Here is a 21,314-nt window from a genome sequence, read left to right as displayed (position 1 = left end):
TAACAAATGCTCATCTAGACAGCATGCTGTTATTTCAAAATAATTTCAAGATGGAGGACTTCTTGCTCTGATTTCTATAGCCCTCATTTCAGGAGGAGTAAGGGAAGTCCAAGGAAGAAGGTTCTTCCTTCGACCTCCTGCTGTGTAGACAGTGCCAAAAGCCAAATTAGGCTATTTCAACTTCAGCTACCCAATTGATGTAGATGAAGTTGCGTACCTTAGTTTGACTTTTGCCCTGCAGTGTAGACATACCGTTCTGGTCCAGAGCGCACTCCTCTCTGTGGAAATACCTCCACTAACATCAGTGGGCTTTGGTTGAGACTGTAGGGGTATGTCTAGATTACATGCCTCTGCCAACAGAGGCATGTAAAATAGGCTACCTGACATAGTCAATGAAGCAGGGATTTAAATATCCCCGGCTTCATTAAAATAAAAATAGCCGCCGCGCTGTGCCGTCTCCGCTGATCATCGGCACAGCGCGCAAGTCAAGGTGCAGATCAGTCGACAAGGGAAGCCTTTGTTGACCACTCCTGTAAACCTCGTTTCACGAGGCATGAGAGAGTGGTCGACAAAGGCTTCCCTTGTCAACCGATCCGCGTTTTGACTTGTGCACTGTGCCAACGATCAGCGGAGCTGGCACAGCGCGGCGGCCATTTTTATTTTAATGAAGCCGGGGATATTTAAATCCCCGCTTCATTGACTGTGTTGGGTAGCCTATTTTACATGCCTCTGTTGGCCGAGGCATGTAATCTAGATGTACCCTAGGAGACTACATCACTGATTCCCCAAACCAACACATTTCAAAGGAATTCATAATAATGCCTGAAAAGGCAGAGTGAAAGGAAGAGGATATGTTCATTCATGTCTGATAGGACTCCCCTAAAGCACTGGTTATTCTGGGAATAAATATTTAAGATCACAGGAGCTAAGTATCCAGCAGATACCTTCCCTGGAAGTCCAGAATAGAATGAATATAATGCCCCCTCACACAAAATGCCACTTGACCTTCTATCTTTTGGTGTTGACTAGATGCTCTATGGCTGGATTTGGAAGAAGGAATCCCTTCATTTGGAAGTTTCTTCCTAGCTCTCTAGAATCCGAGACACGAGGAGTGGAGAATTTTTGGACAGACAAAGAGCAAGATCTGACTTTCTATATACAACCGAGCTTCTGTTTACAGAATATGAAGGAAAGGACATCTCCATCTTTGCAGGTGGAGAAGGCTACAAAGTGGAGAAGGCTACATCTTCCATTGTGAGCTGATCTTCAGTACACGGATATATCAGCTAAGAACATAAGAGTGGCTGTAGTGGGTCAGACCAAAGGCCCATCCAGCCCCGTGTCCTGTCTGCCAACGGTGGCCAATGCCAGGTGCCCCAGAGGGAGTGAACAGAACAGGGAATCATCCAGCGGTCCCTCTCCGGTCACCCATTCCCAGCCTCCAAAAAACACCAGCTAAGGACCCCATTCCTATCCATCCTGGCTAATCAGCATTGCTGGACCTAACCTCTGTGAGTTTATCTAGTTCTAACTACTCAAGACAGAAGTACAGGTCAAACCTCTAAAATCCACAGGATATTGCAGGATCATGAATATTGCTGGACCAGAGAGCCCCAGCTGGCCAGGTACAGGGGCTGGGCTGGCAGTGAGGAGGACTGTTGGGGTGGGTGGCAGGGAGTACAACCGAGGCTGGTGGCCAGGGGCATAGCCTGGAACAGCACAGCAGGAGGCGCACCCTGGCCTGAAGCAGTGGGGCCAGAAGCTGGGAGTGCAGCCCTGTCCAGGGCTGGCGCGGTGGGGAGTGCAGCCCCAGCCCTGGGTGGGGAGTGCTGGAGGCAGTGGGGCTGATGGCAGGGAGCGCAGTCCTGGCTGGGGCTGGTAACAGAACCCAGTGGGTGGAGCCGGCACCGAGGGGCAGGGCCAACAGCCAGAAGGGGAGCCTTGACAAACTCCATGGTGCAGGACCGCTCGGGTCCCGAAGGTACTAGATTAGAGAGGTCTCTTGTATTGTCTGGTTCTGCAACTTCTATTACAGCCCCCAGGAAAGACAAAACAGGCCTATGCTCTTGAGAGCCAGCTTCGTTCTTAAAGCGAGGGCTCCCTCATTCTTCCTGTCATTCATTTTCCACATTTGGAAAAGGGGTGAACATCAGAAGCAACAATGAACAGGCCTGAGTTGCCATCCCCTCTAACTACCTGGATACTTTGGGGGCTACTATAAACTGGGTGCATAACTGGTTGGATAACCCTCCTCAGAGAGTAGTTATCAATGTTTCACAATCATGCTGGAAGGGCATAACAAGCAGGGTCCCTCTGGGATCAGTTTTGGGTCTGGTTCTGTTCAATAGCTTCATCAACGATTTAGATATTGGCATAGAGTTACCAAGCTGGGAGGGGTTGCCAGTGCTTTGGAGGAAGAGTCACCATTTAAAATGATCTGGATAAGTTGTAGAAGTGATCTGGGGTAAATAGAATGAAGTTCAATAAGGACCAATGCAAAGTGCTGCATGCATACAGAATGAGAAGTGACTATCTAGGAAGGAGCACTGCAGAAAAGGATCTAGGGACCATAGTGGACCACAAGCTAAATATGAGTCAACGGTGTGATGCTGTTGCAAAAAAAGCCAACATGATTCTGGGCAGCATGAACAGGAGTGTTGTGAGCAAGACACGAGAAGTCATTCTTCCGCTCTACTCTGTGCTGATTGGGCCTCTGTTGGAGCCTTGTGTCCAGTTCTGGGCACCACATTTCAGGAAAGATGTGGAGAAATTGGGGAAGATCCAGAGAAGAGCAACACCAATGATTAAAGGTCTAGAGAACATGAGTTATGAGGGAAGACTGAAAGAATTGGGCTTGTTTAGGTTAGAGGAAAAAAAAAAAGACTGAGCCGGGGACAGGATAGTATCTTTCAACTCCCTAAAAGGGTGTCACAAGGAAGAGTGAGAAAAGTTGTTCTCTTTGGCCTCTGAGGATAGGACAAGAAGCAATGGGCTTAAATTACAGCAAGAGAGGTTGAGGTTGGACATTAGGAGAAATTTCCTACATGTCAGGGTGGTTAAACACTGGAACAAATTGCCTAGGGAAGTTGTGGAATCTCCATCCCTGGAGATATTTAAGAGAAGGTGGGTCAGACACCTGCCAGGGCTGATCTAGATGGTGCTTAGTCCTGCTGTGAGGGCAGGGGACTGGACTTGATGACCTATCAGGGTCCCTTCCAGTTCTAGTCTTCCATCATAGCTTCCTTTGATAAGATAATGAGTCTTGTGGATAAGGGAGAAGTGGTGGATGTGGTATAACTAGACTTTAGTAAGGCACTTGATACAGTCTCACATGATATTCCTATCAATAAACTAGGCAAATATAGCTTAGATGGGGTATTATAAGGTGGGTGCACAACTGGCTGGATAACTGTTCTCAGACAGTAGTCATTAATGGTTCACAATCCTGCTGGAAAGGTATAACCAGTGGAGTTCCACAGGGGTCTGTTTTGGGACCAGTTCTGTTCAATATCTTCATCAACGATTTAGATATCAGTATAGAGAGCACGCTTATTAAGTTAGCAGATAATACCAAGCTGGGAGGGGTTGCAACTGCTTTGGAGGATAATTCAAAACGATCTGGACAAATTGGAGAAATGGTCTGAGGTAAACAGGATGAAGTTTAATAAGGACAAATGCAAAATGCTCCACTTAGGAAGGAACAATCAGTTTCACACCTACAGAATGGGAAGCAACTATCTAGGAAGGAGTGCAGCAGAGTGGGATCTAGGGTTTATAGTGGACCACAAGCTAAATAGGAGTCAACCGTGTGACCCTGTTGCAAAAAAAAAAGCAAACATGATTCTAGGATGCATTAACAGGTGTGTTGTGCTGTAAGCAGGGGCTGAACTGCTGCTTGCTGTCAGCCAGCTAAAAGGAGGGGTGGGTGTGCCCACTACAATTGTTTAGCTCTGCAAGGTAATTAACTGTTGATATGTAAATACAGCTCAGGAGAGAATCCGAGGTGTGGCTATGGAAATCCCATGCAGCCAGGGCTGATGGAGGGTCAGTGTTGGAATGGAATGTGGAGAATTGTAAATCATTTGGGACTGTTGTGGCAGTAACTAATCATGCTACCCCTAAATGTGGGAACTGTAAAACATGCCACCAGTGCTTGCAGGAGAGACACCATCATGGTAAGAGGTCTGGGAGGGACAAGCCTCCCCCCTTCCAGAGTTGAGAGAACAGAGCTGGGGGAAAGGGTTAAAGGGTTTGAGTCTGCCAGGTGTGAGCTGTAAGACTGGCCCAACCTGCCCCGTTCCCCCTTTGTTTTAAGGACAGACCTAAAGCAGACTCCTTGAGGAGTCTTTTCTTTTGCTAGTCCAGTGGAAGCTGGATTCCTTGGCCAGTCCAGCTGGTGGCTAAAGAGTTGAAATCATGGAGAGATGAAATCACTGGTTTGGCTGAGAGCCAGACCCATTGCAGACCAGCAGAGTGGCTGGTGGGAATCACTGGCTGGTGGTGTTATGTGATGCAGAGCAGTGGCAGGTGAGGAGTGGCGAGGAGCGGTGGCAGCAGGCGAGGAGCGGTGGCAGCAGGCGAGGAGCGGTGGCAGCAGGTGAGGAGTGGTGGCAGGCGACCAGTGGAGCGTCCGGTGGCGTGCGACGAGACAGCTGGTGGAGCGTGGCGGAGTGTCGTTTTGGACTTCGTGTGATTCTTGGCTGGGGGGGGCGGGCTTAGTTCATGTTTGGGTTATGAATTCTGTTTGTGGTGTTTCCCCCAAGTTAATGCCGTATGACTTCTCTCTCTGTTTCATGAAATGTTTCTTTCCTACACTCAGACTCAGTGCTTGCGAGTGGGGAAGCATTGCCTCTCAGAGGCACCCAGGGGTGTGTGAATTTCCCAGATTACTGGGTGGGGGCTCGAGCCAGTTCTGTGTGAGATGGACCCCAATATACTGAACCCAGCCCTGGTTACTGCCAGGCCTACCCGGCAGAAGGGTTACATGAGTAAGACACGAGACGTCATTCTTTTGCTCTACTCTGCGCTGATTAGGTCTCAGTTGGAGTATTGTGTCCAGTTCTGGGCACCACATTTCAAGAAAGATGCGGAGAAACTGGAGAAGGTCCAGAGAAGAGCAACAAGAATGATGAAAGGTCTAGAGAACATGACCTATGAAAGAAGACTGAAAGAATTGGGCTTGTTTAGTCTGGAAAAGAGACTATTGAGAGGGGACATGATAGTAGTTTTCAGGTATCTAAAAGGGTGTTACAAGGAGGAGGGAGAAAAAATTGTTCTTCCTGACCTCTGAGGATAGAACAAGAAGCAATGGGCTTAAACTGCAGCAAGGGAGGTTGAGGTTGGACATTAGGAAAAAGTTCCTACCTGTCAGGGTGGCTAAGCACTGGAATAAATTGCCCAGGGAGGTTCTGGAATCTCCATTTGTGGAGATATTTAAGAGTAGGTTAGATAAGTGTCTATCAGGGATGGTCTAGACAGTGCTGGGTCCTGCCATGAGGGCAGGGGACTGGACTCGATGACCTCTCGAGGTCCTTTCCAGTCCTAGTACTCTATGATTCTGGTCTGCTTCTGCTTGTTTTCTTAGGGCAGCAAGGTAGAGTAGGTGGAGGTCTTGGCTACACTGTGAGGTTGTGTTCACTGTCACGGTGAGCGTGAGTTACTCTGCCAATGCTAGACTGACTGGAGCGACCATGCTGGGAAATAACACTCAAGCTCTACAGGGCTTGAATTAACAGAGTCGTAATCGGCAGCTGCATCCCCCTTCCATTTCTAATTCTTGCACCAGTAGGACTTGAGCTTCAACCTCCCCCACTTCCCCTTCCCCCGTGGGACAGCTAGCACAAATGTAAAGCCCCTCTTAAGTGGAGCCAGAGATTTTTGTGTGTGGACAGGTGACGCTTGGCTTATACTTCGAGCAACCTCTCCCAGGAAGACAATCCATCTGTTGCTGTTATACAGTGATATCCTGTGATAAATGGCAGAGGCATCTGGAAGTGATCTCAAGAGGTCCCTTGGTCCACCCCCCAGCAGACACAGGGTAAGTATTCCTAGTCCATCCCTGGCATAACTATGGGAAAGACTGGAGGTTAAGTTAGATGATGGAGCTAGGACTGAATGGACAGTTGTAGATGCAGCCTCTCCGACCTCTCCCTCCAAATGAGAATCACGTTTTGCTCAAAGCAGGAAGGGCGAACCGAGCAGCAGCGTCTTCTGATGACACCGTGCTCCGTGAACGTCGAAGGAGTCGGGATTTGTGCTGGGCAAACCTCCGCAGCTCTGGCAACACAGTTCTTACAAGTAGACTAAAGTTCTGGAGCTGATCTCTGCAAGCCTGCATCTGGAAATCTTGAAAGAGAGAGTTTTCCTCACCAGATTTCTAGAACTCTTTGCTGCTTGTTGGGTTGGAAACAGCCACCGTGCTTGTCCATTGGCCCTTGACGGCCTGGCAGCTGGAGATGGAAATGAAAAGCAAGGAGGGAATAAATTCAATTTTTTTTCTTAATTTCAGAAGTTTGACTCTGGCTTGGGCTGAGCTTAGGGGTCAAGATTTGGGGGCTACATTAGCCGAGAAAATTCCCGAAGACCAAGTGTGATTTTTTTTTTTTTCAAGAAGGAGCGGGAAACTAAAGGAGAACTTGGTCATGTCCCTCATCCCGGACTTCCTTGTGCATTGCCATCTCTGCCTGTTTTGTTGCCTTCCCTCTTCCGCGTGGAGCAGCCGCCTCAGTCTTTGCTCGCCCTTCGCCAGCGGTAATCCTGCACCGATCAATAATCATCAGACTTCCCTCGCTGCTGCCATGTGTCTTCTAGAGAGGGGGTGAGTTTTAGAGGCCCAAACACGTGTCGGCAGCAAGTGTCTCCGGTCTTGGGAGGTGCAGCCGGAGGGCGTGCTGTTGGCGCAGTGTCCCAGAGAAGGTAAATGGGAATGTGAGTAGGAAATGCCTAATAACATCCCTGCCTGTCGTCGTCGTCTTCTTTTTTTAAAGGACATGTCCTCTGGGGGATCCACTTTCTCTGGAACAAAATGCATTTCCCAGTTTGCCCTCACTGCTTGGTGCTATCTGCTGCCATCTCCTGCCACCCTCTGGCCAAATGGGATGCAGCAGGAGGAGCGTGCAGATGCTTGGGAACCCAGAGGAGGAAGGAGCAGAGATTGTGGTTATTTTAAGGCCGCGTAATTGGCAGCTTCCCCGTGACAGGTAAGGGAGCTTGAGATGGCTTCCTGGTGGTCACTGGAGGGCGGACAGTCTCCTGGGGTCTGCTGCCTGTTGCTTATGCGATTTGGTGCAGGTGTGGGAACTCTGGGCCTGATATTTCCCACAGGGACCTGTGCTCTCTGCTTGTGGCTGCTTTGCCCAGCTCGCCGCTCCCCCGGGAAGCACAAAGCTGCACAGGCAGCCCCCTGGGGCCCTACATTCTCATACGAACATAAGAGCGGCCTAAAGATCCACCCAGCCCAGGGTCCTGTATGCCCTCAGTGGCCTATGCCAGGTGCCCCAGAGGGAGGGGACACAACAGGGAACCATCAAGTGATCAGCGGGTATAGGGCAGGGCAAGCGGGGTGGCTGCCCCGGACCCCACGCTTCAATAGGTCCCATACCTGGGCCCTGCAAAACTCTCATCCGCCCCTGCCTCGTGGCCCATTTCCAGCCTCTGACACACAGAGGCTAGGGGCACCGAAACGTTGGCGATGGTCCCGCTCGGTCCCACGGACTTTCAGCGAGTTAGGCTGCCGTGTGTCCAAAGCCAATGTTGAAAATGGCAAAGGTTTCCTGAGGTGTTTGTGGCGGCTGCCGTTTGCAGAGCCTGGGCTGTCCCTGTGCTGTTTGCTGTGATGGAGCGAAAGGCAGACGTCTCTGCCGCTTGGACGAAAGAGCCAGGCTGGGGAGCTAGGGCTGGAACAAGCTCTTATTATCTTCGGTGGCTTGAGCACGAAGGCGCATGAGTAGACTGGCAGATACTGCCTGTGATCCGTGGGCCACATGTCCCGTAGGCCCAGTATCGCCTCCAAGAAGGGCTGGGTGTGTGTAGTCACAACAGTGCCCCTCCTAAGCCAAACAGAGGGAAATCGGCTGCACCCAGCTCCTACCCTGCCCATTTAGAAAACGTTTGCAGCTGGGAGCGCCCAAAAGTCCCCAGAGCCTTAAAAACAGGGAAAGAAGCACAAAGGCTCCTGTCTGGCTTTGGGCGTTTACACGGACAACAGCTCCCACCCGATTGCTCTCCCTCCGCAGCCGCTGAACTTCCTGGTCTGTCTACCTGAAACCTGACCCGAAGCCTTCCCGGAGTGGCTGCCGGAGAGAGAGGAAGGTTCCTGCAGCAGCTCACCTGAGACAGGTAAGTCCACAGGGGGAGTTCTCTGAGCTGGCTCTTCCAGCAGGAGAGGTCAGGAGGCAGGAGAAGTAGGAGTGGGTGCATAGGACAGCTCCAAACCCAGGACGTCCCTGCCTCCAGTTTCACAGCTGCCAGGGGCCGGGAGAGCCACCTTTATCGCTGCAGGGCCTCTAGCGTTACAGGTGCCTCGGCCACTGCTTGCAAGGCCAGTCGCTGATTTCTGGAAACACCATTCTGGTCTTGGCCTTCTTTGAGACCAGATGAATCCCTTTGTCGGGCGGGGTGAGATTCACAAGCACGGCCTCAAGCAAGACGAACCCCGTTCACCAAATGCCAAGGAGAGATGGGGTATTGGAATGGACCCCTTTAAGGAAGTGCGGTGAGGGAATGCATAGGCGCTAAGGGGCGTAGAGGGAGAGAGAGAACGTCCGCCTTCAGATCCCTCTGTCCTATTTCTTCTTCTCTTCTTTTTCTGCCCCACGTGCTTTGTTTGTGCCCTTTGCTCTTCCAACGGTCTGCGCTGCCACCAAAGCTTTTCTGAGGCAGTGGAGCGGAGAGGGGCGAGCGCCTTGCGTGGTGTTTTCCTGAGACCTGCGCTGCTTGGGTTTGAAAAAATCTCCTTTCCTTGAGGGAGGCTGGGATTTACAAACACTAGAGATTGAATGGCAGCGTAACCCCTCTCCCTCCCGCCTCGGGACTTATACGCCCCCCAGCAACAGTCTGTTTACCCTGCTGGGAGCTAAGGAAGTCCAGGAAAGCCTGGTTTAGCCCGGAGGAATCTTTTTTTGGTCAGGGGCCACTGACCCACAGAACAATCAGTCGGGCGCCACAGCAAAGTGAGAAGGAAGGAAACAAACTCACTGACCTAGCCCACAACTGGCCCAGTGCTTGTGCTCCAGCCCCTCAGTTGGACATCGAGGTACAGACACTGCCTGCAGGGCGGGAGCATGAGTGCTGGCTCGTACCATGGCAGGGGGAAGCCCCAAGCCTGTCCGTGGTGCTCCAGCTTGAAGTAAGCCGGGGCTGGATCTGTGGGCTCCCCACCCCGGTTGCATGGTCAGTGACTCGTGTGTTGATCTTCGTGCCAGAGGCCCCTGATGTAGGGATATGCCAGGGCAGTGCTGAGAGATTCTTGCGTCGCAAACCAGAGACAACATCAAACTAGCTTGTGCTGAGCCTCCAAAGTCCACTGTCCCCCTCCCCCCGGCACATGCACCCTAGGAACCCCAGAGCTCTGTTAGCGGCAGCACGGATCCAGTTGGGCAATGATGCACCAATGTGGTGGGGGTGGCAGGTGTGACAGGGCCAGGTGAGAGGGATAAAAGAGTCATGGAAGGGAGGTATAGTAGCCTCAGACTAAGAAGATCTCTGGTCCCAGGGTAATGGGGAGGGGCTGGTCTAGAACCAGCAGAGTCAGTCGGAGCAGCTGACCTCCTGGGGCGAATTGAGCAAGCTTGTAGAGTCAGGCGAGCCTGGGCTAATTCGAACACCTGGGGTCAATTAAAGAAACGAGTTGAGACTGGTTAGAAAAGGAGCTTCGCTGCAGTGGGTGGGGCGTGCGAGGAGCTGAGAGGACAGAGGAAAGGGCTGCCGGGATCAGGAGAAAGCAAGCTCCAAGTGGACACTGGGAGGACAAGCTGGAGAGAAGGAAGGTGCCGGGGAAGGTGTGGGAAGTACCTAGGTGTCTTGGAGGTGTCTCGGAGCAGGTGTCGGAGACTCTGAGGCAGCTCCTGTCACAGGGCCCTGGGCTGGGCTGGAACCCGGCTCAGAGGGCGGGCTCGGGTCTCCCCAACACCTACTCCCCAGTCCCACTCAGGGGAAAGGCTGCAGAGCTTAGTCTCCCTCTGCCTTACACTGGCCAGTGAGGAGAGAGCTCAACAACCAGCAAGCTAATGCCCTAGGTGTGGTGCCTAATACTGAGAACCTCTGAGGCAAACAAATCCGCCTTATCCCTTAGGCCACTAGGAGCCACCCAACCTCCCTACCTTCAGCTGATGCCAGCTCCAGCCCTGGGGACGCAGGTGGGGGCTGCCGGGCTGCTCCCCGGTTGAGGGTAGGGGGGTGCTATTGTCTTGGGAGGGGCAAAATCTTACTCCAGTGTTTGGTCTTGCCAGCTGCAAGTCTGCATCTCAGGGGAGCCTCTTGTCCATTGGTATCTCCCGGTCTTGCAGGGCAGGGCAGATTCACAGGTGTGGCATCTAGGAGGACCATTATGGCTGGTCTCGTCTGACTTCCTGCATGGCGTGGCTAAGGGCATCCCCTGCTGCCTCCTGCTACTGCCCTCTAGCCTGTGACTGAACTGCAGCACGTCTGGAGGGAACACCACGGTCCCTTCCGAAGGGCTAGCATCCTTTGTGAAAGTAGCCCAAACCCAGCCCGGTTATACCTGCTCTTCCACTCTCTATGCCCACAATGAGCACCAGGAATGCCACTCCCCACCCTCAGCCTCCTTCCTCTGCCAGGGAGGTGACAGGAGATGGCCCCGCTCTGGAATGGGTGTGAAATTCTTTGCTAGTGGGTGTGAAATTCTTTGCTCTTCTCAGGATTCTGACCTGCGGCCTCCTCCCCCACATGCGGCTACAGCCACAGGGGGAGGAGGTGAGTCTGACACAGCGGCAAACCCTCCTTGCAGGCAGCCACGCCAAGGCTAGCGCCCTGCGTGAGGCTCGTTTATTGAAGGTGAACTCCTTGTGCATACAGAGCTTGGCATGTTTTCCTGAGGGCAGGCGAGGTCCTGGCAGGTTGTGCGGCAGGAAGAAATGTTGCAAGGCAAAACCGGGCCAGGTGCTGCAGGGGAGTAATGGTCCCTCTCACTTTTTCCATTCATGAGCAGGATACATTTTGTTCTGTGCACCAAGAGAGGTGCACCACCAGTAGACACACATGCTGCGGACTACTGGAGGTGCTCCACTAATCAGCTGGGCGGCATGTGAACCTCGCCTGGGGTGCCGCCCATGCGCTCGGCTTACAGGCAACGCTGAAGGGGAGTGAGGGGCCCGCCTTAGGACATTAGTGATGGTGGCTTTGACCGCAGCACATAGTGCTACTTGCCTGCCCTTGTAAATCGGGGTAACAGGGTGGGGTGTTGGCCAGGGGCAATGGGAAACCACCGCCCTTGGCTGGCCTGGGGACGGTTCCCAAGGAGCAGAGGGGAAGAAGAGGGAGGACTTGGCATGCGTGGTGCAGCAGAAGCCGTGAGAAAAGAAAGACGCTCTGCACACAGACCGGCTGAGGAAGCTCTCGCTGAGGGGGGCGGAACCTTTTTTGAGTCTGGGGCTGCTGACCCACAGAAAAATCAGTCGGGGGCCACTCACAAGGGAGGGAAAAAACCCTCCTCACTGACGTGGCCCCACTGAGAAGGAGAAAGACCCTCCCCACATCCCCTCGCACGCCAGAGCCTGGGGGGCCAGGCTAGTCGATGTTGTATGCTCCAGCCTGCCAGTGGGGTGGGGGGCTGGAGCGCCAGTGCAGGCTCTCCAATGCCGATGGGGGGGCCCTGAGCCTCAGGGGCCGGATTTAGGCAAGCTGGGGGGTGCATCCGGCCGCTGCAGGGACGGCCCTACCATGAGGAGAACTGAGGCGGCCGCCTCAGGTGCCAGACTGTGGGGGGGGGGCGCCACTAGGCCTCAGAGTGTAGAAAACTGTGTCTGCTGCTGGTGCCGATGTATTCTCTGTGCTCTGGATGCCCAGAGATGGTTACGGGCTGTGCAGGAGGAGGGAGGGCACGAGACCTTTCAAAGTTTTGGCCCAAGCGAGGGGGCATGAGGGAGCAATTTGAGCTCCCTGCCTCAGGTGCCAAAGCGTTGTGGGCCGGCCCTGGGCTGTAGGTTCCCCACCCCTGCTCTAGCCAATCAGCCAGCGAGTCCCACTGTCCCGTTTGGGAAGAGGAGTGTTTCTTGGCTATGGTTACCCATTGGACAGGGCTACAGTCTGACCCGGGCCTGGCGGAGTGTTTGCTCCAGGCCCGTAATCGACTCCACAAGCACGGTGAGCTCTGCTTGTGAAAAGCACAAGAGACCGGCGAGATGTCACGGTGCTTCCTTCCCGTGACACCTTCCCTCGGAGGATCCCAAAGCACCAAGCAAGCGTGGGGCCATTCCAGGGCCCTGGGCCGGGGCCTGTAGAACCATGGATCTTGATTACCAGTCTCCTTCGCCGCGCGCGCTACCTCTCCCCGTTCCTCTGAGCAGGCGGAAAAGCCCCGACTTGGCCTGGCTCCGCAGCCTTTGTCAGGACTGCTAGCTGGGGTGAAGGGCCAAGGACAAGGAGCTGGAATGTTTGGGCATCTTTCTTCCCGGCTTTTTCACTTGGCTGGGGTGAGTCAAATCTGCACTCTGCCCAGCTGCAAAATGGGAGGTCCCAATAGCTTGCCAGTCTCTCAGAAGCATTTCCACCCTTACATAAAGGGCTCTGGGATGGGAGAGCTCGCAAAGAGGCCAAAGTCCCTCTCTGTGTGTACACTGGCCTCCTACCCCTTGTGCTGAAACATGGCACGTTCCACCCCAGAGCTGTGAACCAATACAGGGGTTGGTCTTTTGACCTCTCTCCCCTGAACAAAAGCCACAGGCGGGCCACGGTGTGAATGCATTACTGTGGCGGGCTGACTGCCCCAGGCTGGCTGAGAAGCTGGAGGGAGAGCCCCGGCCAATCAGGGAAGGGCTGAGAGGAGCCAATCGGGGTGTTGCTTGCTGGGGAAGCCCTATTTAAAAAGAGCTGCCCCGCAGAGAGTAGGCAGATAGGCCTTGACCAGGGAAGGTGCAGGACCCGGTTCCTGGAGAGGCATGTTCGATAGAGCAGGGCTGGGCAGACTCGGGGGGCTAGAGAGGGAGGCTCTGGCCTGATGCTTGGCAAGCAGGAGGGTGCAAAGGGTTACAGGGGAAATGGCGCAGGGAACAAGGGGTGGTGGAGGGGAGTAAAGGAGGACAGGACAAGGCTGCCGTCAGAGGGTCCCTGGGTCAGGACCCAGAGTAGTGGGTGGGCCTGGGTGCCCCCCTTTCTTCCTTGCACCACATCTAGCCACCCCTGACATGTGGCCTGGAAGGACGGCGGCTTGCCCCTTACATGAGGAGCTAGACGGAGGCTGCAGTTGGCTACGGTGGTGGGTGCTAGACCAAGAGCTGCTGATTGCCCCCGGAAGGGGGATGACAGACCCCTGTGGTGGGCCCTGCTGGAGGGCAGCATCCTGAAGAGGACACCTGTGTCGCTCCTGGACCCCGGTCCTGAACAAGAGTGTGGAGTGAAGACGGGCGAGACACCGCCAGAAGGGGGCACCCTGCTGAGTGAGAACTAATTCCCCAGAGCAGCCAGCAGGAGCCGCCGCCGCGGTGAGTCAGCCCTATGATGATTGCCTACAACAGCCTCGTCCATTCCTGGGAATCCGGCCTCCATGGCCCACGTGTTGAGTTGTCCAGCAAGCACCTTCCTCCCATGCCGTCCCTCGTAACTGCGAGACACTCTCTGTAAACATCGCCAAAGCTCCCCCCTCGTCTTCCTTCAACACCCTCCTTAAACCCGTCCCGGGCCATGACGCCTACAACAGGCTGTTTACGCGCAAAGATCACGCTCATCACGTTGCCCGTTGTTTCCTCTTGCTCCCCCCCCCCCCTCCAACTTACACTTAGATCGTAAAGCTCCTTGGGGCAGGGACTACGTTTACTCTTTGTTTACACAACCCCCGTCTCAAGGGGTTCCCAAGCTGTGCAGGAATCCAATAATGATGCTCCACATCAGCATGGCGTGTTGCTAATGGCGCTGGCACCAGGCGACTTGCCGGTCTTTGTCTACCTCTAGTGGCTGGTCCAGTGAAGACCTCCGTGAGTTCGCCGACGGTGGACGCTACTAGAGCATGTTCTCTACCCGGGTGGTGGAGCTCATGCTTTTAGCAGGGAAGGACTCAAATTCCAACTCAGCCACTGGTCCGGCTGGTGCCCTCGCCGTCTTGGGGGAGCTGGCTGTGTTATCTCGGGACAGCACCTTCTGTGTGTTGGCCCGTGCGTGAATCCCAACCTCCGCCAGTTGGGTTAGGCATCGAGTCTGTGCGCGGGCTCCTGGCTAATTTCCGTGGGGTTCAAAGCCGAGTTGTGCAGTGCTGGGGTGCCCAAGGCCCGTGACCGGTTGCCATGGCAGCAGTGGCTTTACTCTGGATGATTCCCATTGTCAGAGCAGACTGTGGCTGGTGGCTCTCAGAGCAGTTTAAGCTCATGCATGTGTCGCATGCCCTGAGCAGCCTGCCACACTGTCATCGCTTTGATGTCTTCATTTGGCTTGAGCTACAGGGTAGGTCTTCCCTGAGCCTTACGCCTCCGTTTCACAATTCAGCAGAGCTGGGTGGGAATGACCTGACCAGCTAGGGCAGGGGTGTCCAAACTTTTTTCAAAGAGGGCCAGATTTGATTAAATGAACATGCGTGAGGGCCGACCATTTTGCCTGACGTTCTTTGAACCATTAAAATTAATGCAAATTAACTATTTTATGCAAAGGTTATTGCAAACGGCATACTTTTCATTTCGTCACATGGATGACAAATCTAAACAGGTGTTAAATCACTCTGCCTTTCATATCTGAAGGCCAGATGAAAAAAAATCCAGGAAGCTGAAATATATGTCAGGAACATTGTAAAGTACATTACATATTATTGGTAATAAAGGTTGTCTGTCAACTTTTAAGTTCAAAAAATATGAACAGGAACATAACACCAAGTATATATGTTGTGTCCAAATATATTTATGACTGATTTAGACCAACTGACATTAACTGAGATTTTACAATGTATTCATCTCAATACATATGGATTCGTTGGGGGCCATAAAAGATAGATATTGCCAAATTACCTGTGGGGCCGTATTAAACCGGAACACGGGCCGCAATTGGCCCGCGGGCCGGACTTTGGACATGCCTGAGCTAGGGGGACAGCAGAGCTGGGTGGGAATGACCTGACCAGCTAGGGGGACAGCAGAGCTGGGTGGGAATGACCTGACCAGCTAGGGGGACAGCAGAGCTGGGTGGGAATGACCTGACCAGCTAGGGGGACAGCAGAGCTGGGTGGGAATGACCTGACCAGCTAGGGGGTCCCTAACTGATGTGCAAAGAGCTGTCGAAAAGACGTTGTTTAGATCATTCACGATGCAAAAGGCCAGGCTGTTGAAATACGCAGAAGTCTGGCTGACTACCCAGACGTGCTAGAAGGAAGCTGTTCCTGTCAATGCGGGGTTAATTAGCAAACATTCAAAAGACTCCAACTCAATTAAAAGTGGCCAGGAGTTCTGTGTAAAGAGAGGACACAAGGGCTGAGCCGCCTTTGAGATGCACGAAAGCAAATGATGCGTGTTGCATAGAATTATGGCAGGAGCTGTATCATATCGGTCTCGTGGGTCAGGAAACAGCACGGCAGGATAGCAGGGTTAATGCTATCATGCCTTTGTCGCACGGCAAATCTCTCGCAATGTTCCCTCTAAGATTTGCCATCCATGAGCTGAGGGAGTTTCGTCATGTGCACCCATGTTGAAGTCCTGTGCGCTTGTGCAGCTGTGTCCCCCGTGGTGCCTGCCAGCTGCTAACAAATGTCTTCGATATCTATATTTTTAAAATGGCACAGAAGAAAGAAAACTAGACTCATAGACTTTAAGGTCAGAAGGGACCATTATGATCATCTAGTCTGACCCCCTGCACAGTGCAGGCCACAGAATCTCAACCACCCCTCTTAGAAGAATCCTCTCACCTATGTCTCAGATATTGAAGCCTTCAAATACTTTGAAGGCCCCAACATGCAGAGAGTCCTTCAGCTGTGATCTGCGCCCCATGCTACAGAGGAAGGCGAAAAACCTCCAGGGTCTCTGCCAATCTACCCTGGAGGAAAATTCCTTCCTGACCCCAAATATGACGATCAGCCAAACCCTGAGCATGTGGGCAAGACTCACCAGCCAGACACCCAGAAAGTTCCCTATAGCAACTCCTATCATCCCTCCATTGACCTATTTCCCACTGATAATGAATGGTCAATTAGTTACCAAGATCATGTTATTTCATCCAACCATCCCCTTATCATAGAATCATAGAACTGGAAGAGACCTCAGAAGGTCGTCAAGTCCAGCCTTCCGCTCTAGGCAGGACCAATCCCATCTAAATCAACCCGGCCAGGGCTTTGTCAAGCCGAGACTTAAACCAGGGGATCATTAGCAAGGTGCACGACTTGACACGTCTGTTTAATATGAAATCAAATAAAAAGAAAATCAACGCCGCAAAATTTTAAATCGCCATTTGGTAGCTTACATGGGTCTGTGGCATAAAACAAAATTGCCCATTTTCTTGATATAGCAAACAAAATATTTTACACTTTTTGCTTGAAATGAAAGATTGTCATTTAACAGGCTCATTTCTGAGCACTTTTTGTGCAGACATATTGCCCTATGGTCTAGGAAACAGGTTTATATATAATATATATTGCCGTTTGTTTAGAGGCGGGAAAAACAAGTTTGCAAACTCGCCTTTGCTTTGCAACCCCACCCTAAATAGTCTCTGCGGTTTGCAAAGCCTTCAGCTTCCCCAGGGTTTCACACCTCGTCACATATCTCAGTGAAATAAGCATAGAACCGGTTTGGCGTTGCCCGGAACAGCATATGAGGGCTGCATTCCTATCCGTGGATCAGAGGATGGTGCAGAAGATCCTAGGACCCCCTCCCCAGGGTGAGAGCTCTGACAAGTGCAGGAAACTGTGCCCATCCAGTGAATCGCTGGTGTGAACAATCTCCACGTGCACAACTGCGGGAGAGGAAATACGCGGGAGTGAAATCCGAGTGCTTCTTGTGAGATTTTCCACATAGTGCAAGTGAATTGCCACCAACTGGTGCAAATTGCTGCTTGCCTTTCCTCTCGGCCCGAGATATGCTCTTGTGCTGCTACGCCATTTGTGAATGCTGACAGCTCAGCACGGACAAGGCCTGAGATACTCACGTACTCCCACGAATCCCCCTCCATAAAGAGCATGTTCCAGGGAAGAGCATTCACAGGGGAAGTCCTGTGTGTGGAGAGGTCCTACGTACATAAGACTTGTGCAGTGAGAGACACGGGTGAGTTTGCTTTTGCAGAACTTCCCGTGTGGGCTTTGGGTTTGCCAGGCAGGATTTCCTCCTGTAACGTGGAAACTAGATTGGTTTTGGAAGCAGGGGCGGTGCTTTGCTAAGCTTTGAAGCTTGCAGGAGCATGACGGCGCGTGTACCCCATTCTGCAAGGAAAGGACGACGGGGGGCCAGGGGGCAGGCTGTGCCTGGAGTGTGCCCAGGCTTACGGGCGAGGAAGAGAAGCTGGGGAGGGGGGAGGGAGACGACTGTCGACAGAGGGAGGTTTTCAAACTAGAAGATCCGTAGTAGGAGTGAGGAACTCATGCTGCGGTCACCCTCCAGGACTAGAGACTGGGATGAGCTGGCCCTGCAGGAGTGCCAATAGAGTCACAGGGCAAGGTATGTAGGTAGGAATGGCTCTGGATTCCTGGAAGGGACGGAGCCTTGGGTGGAAGGGGCGGAGCCTTGGGCCAAAGGGGTGGGGCTGCCAGCCCTCGGCACTGTGCAGACCACACTGCACAGCACTCTGGCGGTGATTTAAAGAGCCCCGGGCTCCAGGCCCTCAGTCACCCCCACCACGTCGGCAGGCTGCCGGCTCTGGGATCATCTCTGGGACAGGGAAGTCTGGCAAGCAGCCTGGAGTGGTACAGAGCAGCCCCAGAGGGGGTGCAGGCTCTGGTGGGAAGCTGGGACCAACGGCAGGAACTGGACCTGAAGCTGGACTAGGTAACTCTTCTAACCTGATGATTCTGTGACCTCCACATTCTGGTGGTTTTGTTTTGCTTGATTTTCAGGTGGCGGAAACGTCTGACAGTGAGCACAACCTGGAGCTACAGACGGTGCAAATGGAAGAGACGGGCGAAAGAAAAGCTGGTGGCGGGAACGCACCGGAGGCCAACCCAAGCGTAGGCACGGGGACCCCGTCTGTGTCGTCCACGTCTACTCTCTTCCCAAAACTTTACACCCAGCAGAATGCGATGAGGAAATTCTTTGTTACCAGGGTAAGCAAACCTCACCCTTTGGCATCCTTTAGTTTATGGACTGTCCCCAGAACCGTTTGGCTCTAAAGCTTTCCTCCTGGATGTTCAGTCCCCATATTGGCAAGAGGATCTGGTGTGATCTACCCATCTGTGCCTACAAGTCGAGTCAGACCCTCTATCATTTAGGTGTGCTGGGAAAAAACCCTAATCTCTTCCAGGCATGTCTGATTTCCACCTGGACCTCCACAGTCCATAACCTGTGCTCACGGGCTGCCCTGCACATGAGTTATGCTCATAAGAAGCACACGGGATCTTTATGGGGGAAAAGGCAATACGCCATGTTTATTGAGAATACAGTGGCAAATCAGTTAGCATACGCTTACACAGACAGACACACACACATGCACAGGCATTCACTCCTGCCACTGATGGTATAGTTACCAGTCTGCGGCTCGCATTAGCCTGGTGGCCAAGTAGGCTAAGTGTGAGGGAGGAACCAGGTTCGCTTCGGCCCAACCTGAGGTTCCAGTCCAATACAGGCAGAACAAACTTGGCTCTTATGAGAAAGCCGTCCTCCTTTTATAATGGTTCTTCTCCATCAGGATCAGTGAGTTTTACATTGTCAGGCTGTTTTTCAGATGGGTGACTGTTACTCCGGTTGTTGTCCTTGCTCCTTCTCTTCTTTGTTCTGCCAGGCGAAGCTGGTTTGGATCACCAATCTCTTGTCCCAATCGATAAATGCTCGCCCTTTCCCTCCGTGTCGTGAGTTGCCAATCTGCCCTCTTTTGTTCTGCCTACTAGTTCGTCGTTGTTCAGTATTCTGGTGCAGTGGTAGTCTTCACCCATCTCGCTCGCACATTCCTTACTCCCCCACAGAACAAAAACAAGAACAAGGGATGCAAACAAAACTTCAAGAAAAAATGCATTTCCCCACTATATTATAATATCTACTTTAAAACCAACCACAAAATAACCATAAACATCTAAATCTATTCCTATAGTAATTCTAAATCAAATAATTTGAACTAATTTCTACAATGATATTAATAATCTATTTCGACTTCAAAATAACTTGGCGAAGTATACAACAAAAGTATCACTAATATAGAAAATAAAAGTTTTTCTCCTACTCATGTCCATGCTACTCTACTCTACTCCAAGTTTGGAGAGTACAATATGGGGTGTAATTTGATGTAACCAATTCTGTGCCTCCTCAAGGACAAGAACATAAGAACGGCCACACTGGGTCAGACCAAAGGTCCATCTAGCTCAGTAACCTGTCTGCCAACAGTGGCCAATACCACATGCCCCAGAGGGAGGGAACACAACAGGTAATCTTCACGTGATCCCTCCCCGGTCGCCCACTTCCAGACAACAGAGACTAAGGACACCATTCCTACCCATCCTGGCTAATAGCCATTGATGGACCCAACCTCCATCTAGTTCTTTTTTGAACCCTGTTAAAGTCTTAACTCTTCACAACGTCCTCTGGCAAGGAGTTCCACAGGTTGACTGTGCACTGTGTGAAGAAAAACTTCCTTTTGTTGTTTGTTTTAAACCTGCTGCCTGTTCATTTCATTTTGTGACCCCCTAGTTCTTATGTTATGGAAACAGGTAAATAACTTTTCCTTATTTACTTTTTCCACACAGGTCGTGATTTTATAGACCTCTATCCTATCCTGCCCTTAGTCTCCTTTTTTCTAAGCTGAAAAGTCCCAGTCATTTTAATCTTTTCACATTGCACCTGTTACAAACCCCCAATCATTTTTGTTGCCCTTTTCTGAACCTTTTCCAATAACCAACAAAATCGTTTGAGAGAGGCCTGTATCCAGTTAACAGTCTTGTCTAATGTGAGAATTTGCCTCAGCTCCGTCAGTCGGCAGCCAGAGCTCCTCACAGGCAACCCCACAGTTTGTACTGAAGTAGCTAGTCCCTGTCTGACCCTGGGTCATCTGCATCAGTGCCAAGCGTCCCTTTGCTGTTCTACACTTGAGATATGATTGGTGCAGCAACCAGTCTTGCTGAAATGGGAGCAAATTGCCAAAGGAGAGGCGTCCTCCATCTAATTGATTGTACTGGTGGAGTGCCCATCACCCTGGAGTCCTGGTGGAATGCCGACAGGCGGCTCGAACCGGGGACCTCTGGAGCTTTGTGCATGAGCCAAAAGCCAGCTGGCGGGGAGCTAAAGCTGTAGAGCAGTCTCATTCTTCTTCCTGTAAATTGCCCTGCTGCCAATAGGTGCAACAGTGACCCACACCCAGCAGGTGTGTGGGTTACACAGGCACCCACTGCGACCCAGAGAAAATGTCGGAAAACTATTGTGCACTGATGCCGGCAGCACCTACTCCAGGGGCTGATAAGCCCTTTCCTTCATGGGAGTAGATACAAAGTGGCTTTGTCTACTCTACAAGGTTTTTGCAGCAGAGAGTATGCTAATGACAGACTCGTTAGCATGAGTCGTGATGTCATTCGCATATTTTTCTGCCGCTGCTGTTTGCGCAAGGGGTTTTTGTGCAAAAAGAAGCAGTGTAGCCACTTCCGTTTTGCGCAAAACCCCCTTTTTTGCACAAGATCTTTATGCCTTTCCTGGCCATACTGGGTCAGACCAAAAGTCCCAGAGAGGCATACGGATGTTGCGCCAAAAAAACCCCTTTTGCACAAAACGGAAGTGGCTACACTGCTTCTTTTTGCACAAAAACCCCTTGCGCAAAAAGCATCAGCAGAAAATATGCGAATGACATCGCGACTCATGCTAACGAGTCTGTCATTAGCATACTCTCTGCTGCAAACACTTGTAGTGTAGACAAAGCCAGTCTGTGAGCACATACTCTCTGGCCCTCTCCGACCCATTAGTTTAGCTCGTTTGGTGCTAGGCTCTGATCCTAAGCAGCTCTTGGAGGTGCGGAGCCTTTTAAGCTCCCTCCAGGTTTAACTGAGCCCTTAA

The 21,314-nt window shown here is 52.0% G+C and overlaps 1 protein-coding gene across 4 annotated transcripts in view; it reads left to right on the top strand.

Moving 5' to 3' along the window:
* The first annotated feature begins 688 nt into the window (after positions 1 to 688).
* TPRG1 (tumor protein p63 regulated 1) overlaps positions 689 to 21,314 on the top strand; it is a 61,020-nt gene continuing 40,394 nt past the window's right edge. Inside the window, exons 1-4 of one of the 4 annotated variants that reach the window (XM_075938245.2) lie at positions 689 to 6,817; positions 6,987 to 7,199; positions 8,235 to 8,337; positions 18,185 to 18,391. In XM_075938245.2, coding sequence (XP_075794360.1) covers positions 18,236 to 18,391 — 156 coding nt within the window. In that variant the 5' untranslated portion in view covers positions 689 to 6,817; positions 6,987 to 7,199; positions 8,235 to 8,337; positions 18,185 to 18,235. The other 3 variants (XM_089780700.1, XM_089780701.1, XM_075938249.2) reach the window with 3 other exon arrangements.

This window comes from Pelodiscus sinensis, chromosome 10 (genome assembly GCF_052426305.1).
Source record: "Pelodiscus sinensis isolate ZL-2025 chromosome 10, ASM5242630v1, whole genome shotgun sequence".
Lineage (NCBI taxonomy): Eukaryota > Metazoa > Chordata > Testudines > Trionychidae > Pelodiscus > Pelodiscus sinensis.
Note: the sequence above shows the minus strand (reverse complement) of the source record. Positions and strands in the feature narration are given on the sequence as shown.